The sequence below is a fragment of the Oncorhynchus mykiss genome, chromosome 2 (assembly GCF_057628025.1).
Source record: "Oncorhynchus mykiss isolate SJ-2025 chromosome 2, ASM5762802v1, whole genome shotgun sequence".
Lineage (NCBI taxonomy): Eukaryota > Metazoa > Chordata > Actinopteri > Salmoniformes > Salmonidae > Oncorhynchus > Oncorhynchus mykiss.
The window spans coordinates 62,965,069-62,971,462 of NC_143023.1; the positions used below are offsets into that span (position 1 = coordinate 62,965,069).

The 6,394-nt window shown below is 41.2% G+C and overlaps 1 protein-coding gene across 1 annotated transcript; it reads right to left on the minus strand.

Moving 5' to 3' along the window:
• Positions 1-251: 251 nt before the first annotated feature.
• LOC110493479 (uncharacterized) lies at positions 252-4,694 on the minus strand. The gene is made up of 2 exons (XM_021567779.3): positions 4,130-4,694; positions 252-1,814 (listed from the first exon to the last, which is right to left on the minus strand). The coding sequence occupies exons 1-2, from the start codon at positions 4,299-4,301 to the stop codon at positions 829-831; spliced, it is 1,158 nt and encodes a 385-aa protein (XP_021423454.2). The 5' UTR covers positions 4,302-4,694; the 3' UTR covers positions 252-828.
• Between the last annotated feature and the right edge of the window lie 1,700 nt (positions 4,695-6,394).

Genomic DNA, 6,394 nt, shown 5'->3' on the forward strand with positions numbered 1-6,394 from the left:
CAAATAGGGCATTCATGTTCAAGGATTTTTAAATTAAACTGAATTGGATCATTTCATGACCCCAAACACAACCCATAACTGTTCTATGTGCTCTTTATTTTATATTTGTTGCTTTCCCTCTGCAGATGCTGTCATGACGCACTTCCTGGATGCAACAAAAGGGACAAGAGGGAACGGTGTAAAACAGTAAAATGGCTGAATTGAGAAGTGATGAAAGAAAAACAATGAAATGAATAGGATTACATTTAAGTTGAGTGTTTAGTGTAGTTTGTTCTAAGATTTTATTACCATGAATGACTACAAGGATCACTGAAATCCCATAACATACATGTTAACACATACTGTTAACATAAGGGACATATTTGTTATAAACATTTTAATACTACATGACACATGAGCATTTAAGTATTATACATGTATGCAGATTACTGAAAAAAAAATATATAATAATAAATATATAGAAATGCAACATGCAACAATTTAAAAGATTTTGCTGAGTTACAGTTCATATAAGGAAATCAGTCAATTGAAATAGAATTCATTAGGCCCTAATCTACAGATTTCACATGACTGGGCAGGGGCACAGCCATGGGTGCAACATGGCCAATGTACTGAATAAATGCACTTGTAAATGTAGAGTGGGAAAGTGATTAAAACATACAATCCCTGGATGAAGAAAATATAATTTCCAGAAGTATTCATGATATGAATCGGCCCACTTGAGCATATCATCAATCATTGCATCTTACTTGTCTCCCCCGTGAGTCGTTGTCTACTTTTAAGATGTGTGTCAATCCTGAAACATCTGTCACAACAACTGCAACGATATCATTTCTCCCCTGTGTGGGACTTTCTATGATATTTCAGATTTCCACTCTGATTGAATGCTTTGCCACAATCAGGGCAGCGAAATGGCTTCTCCCCTGTGTGAATCCGGATGTGTTTCTTCAGATCGCCGCTGGTGCTGAATCCTTTGCCACAAACAGGGCAGTGACACGTTTTCTCCCCTGTGTGGCTTCTCATGTGCACGATCAGATTGCTGTTTAAGGTGAACCATTTACTACAAACATGACAACAATACCTAGCTGCAATGTGAGTTTGGAGGTGATCTTTCATACTTTCTGTTGACGCCATATGCTTTCCACACACTCCACAAAGTGATTCTTTATCGTTTGTGTGAGTTTGAACATGTTTAAATAATAAGCCCATGTAATGAAAATACTTGCCACACACCTTACAACAACCAGGAGTAGCATGACCTTGCCTAGGTGATTTCAGGTGGAACAACGGTGTGGATTTGTTATCCTTAGTGTTGATAAGGGAGCTTTGTAATTTTACCATCTTTATTCTCTGTGATTTGACTGACTTGAAACCTGACGGAGGTCCGCCAGTCTCCATCCCACTGTCACTTTCACTGTTTTCACTCGGAGCTGCAGAACAGTCTGGATTTACTGCAGAGAGGGGCTGAAAGACACTGGTTGGTTCTGATTCTCCGTAGTCCTCTCCATCAGGTTCTGTTTTGATCTGTTCAGTTGTAGTGCTGGGTAGAGTGTCTCTCTCTCTGTTTCCTTCCTTTTGGGCTTGATAGGGATGTGAGGGTTGAGTTGGGTCATAAGCAGGAGTGAATATGGAGTCTTTAGTGTGAGCCTCAAGCCCTTGAGGCTGCTCTTCCTCCTGACTGGCCCCACGTTCCTCTTTGATCTGTGTGGACTCTGGGTCCTCATGCCTCAGACTGGGGCTCCACTCCTGCTCACAGTGCTGCTGCTCCGGGGGAATCTCCACTTCAGAGACAGAGAGACAGAGCTGCTGGAGGTCTGGGGTAAAGGAGAAAGAATGAAAATCAGTGCTGACATTATGCCAAGGTTTATCCTAGGATTTTTTTCAGCAGTGACTCTCTTGCACTGGCTCTATGCACACTCACTGGACCCTGCCCACACACACACACATGGATATTGACAGCACACACACTCACACATACACTACCGTTCAAAAGTTTGGGGTCACTTAGAAATGTCCTTGTTTCTGAAAGAAAAGCAAATTTTGTTGTCCATTAAAATAACATCAAATTGATCAGAAATACAGTGTAGACATTCTTAATACTGTAAATGACTATTGTAGCTGAAAACGGCAGATTTGTAATGGAATATCTACATAGGCATACAGAGGCCCATTATCAGCAACCATCACTCCTGTGTTCCAATGGCACGTTGTGTTAGCTAATCCAGGTTTAGCATTTTAAAAGGCTAATTGATCATTAGAAAACCCTTTTGCAATTATGTTAGCACAGCTGAAAACTGTTGTCATGATAAAAGAAGCAATAAAACTGTCCTTCTTTAGACTAGTTGAGTATCTGGAGCATTAGCATTTGTGAATTTGATTACAGGCTCAAAATGGCCAGAAACTCATCAGTCTATTCTTGTTCTGAGAAATGAAGGCTATTCCATGCAAGACATTTCCAAGAAACTGAAGATCTGGTACATTGCTGCGACCTACTCCCTTCACAGAACAGCACAAACTGGCACTAACCAGAATAGAAAAAGGAGTGGGAAGCCCTGGTGCGCAAAACACCAGTCTCAACGTCAACAGTGAAGAGGCGATGCTGGCCTTCTAGGCAGAGTTGCAAAGAAAAATCCATATCTCAGACTGGCCAATAAAAATAAAAGATTAAGATGGGCAAAGGAACACAGGCCCTGGACAGAGGAACTGCCTAGAAGGCCAGCATCCTGGAGTTCACTGTTGGCGTTGAGACTGGAGTTTTGCGTGTACTATTTAATGAGGCTGCCAATTGAGGACTTGTGAGGCGTCTGTTTCTCAAACTAGACACTAATGTACTTGTCCTCTTGCTCAGTTGTGCACCGGGGCCTCCCACCCCTCTTTCTATTTTGGCTAGAGCCTGTTTGCGCTGCCATTAGAACACAGGAGTGATGGTTGCTTATAACAGGCCTCTGTATGCCTATGTAGATATTCCATTAAAAGAAAATCAGCCGTTTCCAGCTACAATAGTCATTTACAATGTCTACACTGTATTTCTGATCAATTTGATGTTATTTTAAATGGACAAAAAAAAAGGGGCTTTTCTTTCAAAAACAAGGACATTTCTAAGTGACACCAAACTTGAACGGTAGTGTAGAAACACTTTCACATACTCTGCTGCTACTCTGTTTATTATCTATCCTGATTGCAGAGTCACTTTTACCCCTACCTACATACATACATATTAACTCAACTAACTCGTACCCCTGTACACTCGGTACCCTTTGTACATAATCTCATTGTTATTTTATTGTGTTACTTTTTCATTTTATGCTAATTATTCATACTTTTATTGGGAAAGGGCTCGTAAGTAAGCATTTCACGGTAAAGTTTACACCTCCTACACCTGTTGTATTCGGCGCATATGACAAATAAAATTGGATATGATGGGTAGGGTGGAGGGGTGCAATGACAAGCTAGCTGTTCCTGTAGACTTCCACCCGCTTGTACAGACAGTCAGTCAGTCACGTGGCTGTGTCTTCCTGTATAACGCAGGCAGACAGACATCGAGGTGTTTTGTTACTGTTCGACTGAAGGCTAGAATGGGCAGAATGGGATCTATGGTCTCAGAAAGGCCACCCTCCTGGGCTCTTCGCCCACGACAACCGAGAATGGAGTGACAAACAAAAAAGCATCCAGTCAACAGCAGTCCTATTGGTGAAAACGGTTCATTGATGGGAGAGGTCGAAAGAGAATAGCAAGAATCATGCAAGCTAACAGGCGGGCCACAAACAGGCAAATAACGATGCAGTACCACAGTGGTGTGCAGAATGGATGGGCTATTGCAGCAGACAACCACAGGTTCCACTCCTATCAGCTAAAAACAAGAAAAAGCTGGTTTACCTGGTACTAGATGGGTGTACAAAATAAACTGGCCGGTGAGTGAGTGTATGTATCAAATATATTTTTTGCAGCAGTGGCAAAAATTTAGCTGGGGTGGGTCACCACTGCTAAATGAATATAGGGGAAACACATGACATTTAGACCTACCTAATACAGGTACACTTCCTCTCAAAAATAACTATATTTGACATTGCTCCTTGTGTTTCATAAAATGAAGGTTAAGTAAGTTTGACATAAGCAATGAGTAACAAACCTGCTCTGTCTTGCTTTATCTCAGGTTGAAGAACAATGTCGAGTAGCCTCTGTAGACGGACAACTTCCTCCTGATTCTCTGCTATGGTTTTTTCAACGACCTCGAATATCTCCTCAGCGGCAGCTGTTAATCTATCGTAGAGAAAAACTCTCAACAACTGTATTTTAGACATGTTTAGATAATGCAAGATGAGTAGCTAGCGAGCTGTGTTATTTTAATCGTCTGAAATTCCGCAACACTAAAAAAGTACTTCCGGATCACGGAATTTCAACAAAAATTCAAAGTAAAAGTAGTAGTAGTATAATCGTGTCAATCGTGTCAATAACCTGTATTTAAATTAGATAGCTATTTGATTATTTCGCTAGCTAGCTAACGTTAGCCATGTATGCTTATGTCGATTAGTATGAAGACGGATTCAAGGCCACCATAGAAATATACAAAATCAAATATTTTAACCCCAAAAATGTACAAGACTCTTTGACGACCTGCTCTTTAATTGTCCATGTCACTTGTCAAGATTACTTATCAGCCACTGTTAGCTTTAGCTAGCTAACTGTATAAAGGAATAGCACACTTAAGAGGGGTAATTACATGTTCGATCTAACGTTAACACATCCACTGAACATCCATGTACAATACTGCTATAAGGGTGTAGACTCGGGTCTTTACCTATTAAACCCAAGAGCTGCTAACAGTATTGTGCCGACATCAGTACAGGTTTAAAAATATTAAAATATTTGTGTGACTTACATTTATCTTGTACACCTTGTAAGCATTTGTATCTGTCGTGTGAATGTTGCTGTTTGTGTTTACTTTATCTTTTCTAGTTATTTTATTCTACAAAATGTTTGACATTTCTCAAGGCCATCTTGTCAGACTGTATGGTGAATGACTGTTAAGTTACACACAGTAACACATTTATACACTGCATGTTTCCCCTATATCTAAAAAAAAAAAAAAGACAGGAAATTGAAACTCGCCTTAGAAAAGACAAAAGGATCTCTGTGCCCAAAGTGCTTCCTTTGTTTTTAGAGAGGATGGAGCTGACAGGAAGTAATTAAGGCTCTTAGCCTCGTTATAACTAAGATATTGTTATTTCTAGAGTTGTTAATGTTTTCGTTGTGTGGGGCCAATATCTCAAGCCTTGATTTTCAAAAAGTGAATTGACATACAACCACAAAAAACTTGGCATATACAGTGCATTCGGAAAGTATAGACTCCTTGACTTTTTCCACATTTTGTTACTTTACAGCCCCATTCTAAAATGGATTAAATAGTTTTTTCCCCCTCATTAATCTAAACTCAATACCCCATAACGACAAAGCAAAAACAGGATTTTAGAAATGTTTGAAAATGTATTAAAAAAAACAACCTGAAAATCACATTCACACATTCACACTTTACTCAGCACTTTGTTGAAGCACCTTTGGCAGTGATTACAGCCTTGAGTCTTCTTGGGTATGACGCCACAAGCTTGGCACACCTGTATTTGGGGAGTTTCTCCCATTCTTCTCTGCAGATCCTCTCAAGCTCTGTCAGGTTGGATGGGGAGCGTCGCTGCACAGCTATTTTTAGGTCTCTCCAGAGATGTTCGATCGGCTTCAAGTCCAGGCTCTGGCTGCGCCTCTCAAGGATATTGAGACTTGTCCCGAAGTCACTCCTACTTGTCTTGGCTGTGTGCTCAGGGTTGTTGTCCTGTTGGAAGGTGAACCTTCACCCCAGTCTGAGGTCCTGAGCGCTCTGGAGCAGGTTTTCAACAAGGATCTCTCTGTACTTTGCTCCGTAAATTTTTCCATCAACCCTGACTAGTCTCCCAGTCCCTGCCACTGAAAGACACCCCCACAGCATGATGCTGCAATCTCCATGCTTCACCATAGGGATGGTGCCAGGTTTCCTCCAGACTTGATGCTTTGCATTCAGGCCAAAGAGTTCCATTTTGGTTTCATCAGACCAGATAATATTTTTTCTCACAGTCCTTCAGGTGCCTTTTGGAAAACTCCAAGCGGGTTGTCATGTGCCTTTTACTGAGGAGTGACTTCCATCTTGCCACTCTACCATAAAGACCTGATTGGTGGAGTGCTGTAGAAATGGTTGTCCTTCTGGAGGGTTCTCCCATCTTCACAGAGGAACTCTGGATCTCTGTCAGAGTGAGCATCGGGTTCTTGGTCACCTCCCTGACCAAGGTCCTTCTCCCCCGATTGCTCAGTTTGGCCGGGCAGCCAGCTCTAGGAAGAGTCTTGGTGGTTTCAAACTTTTTCTTTTTTT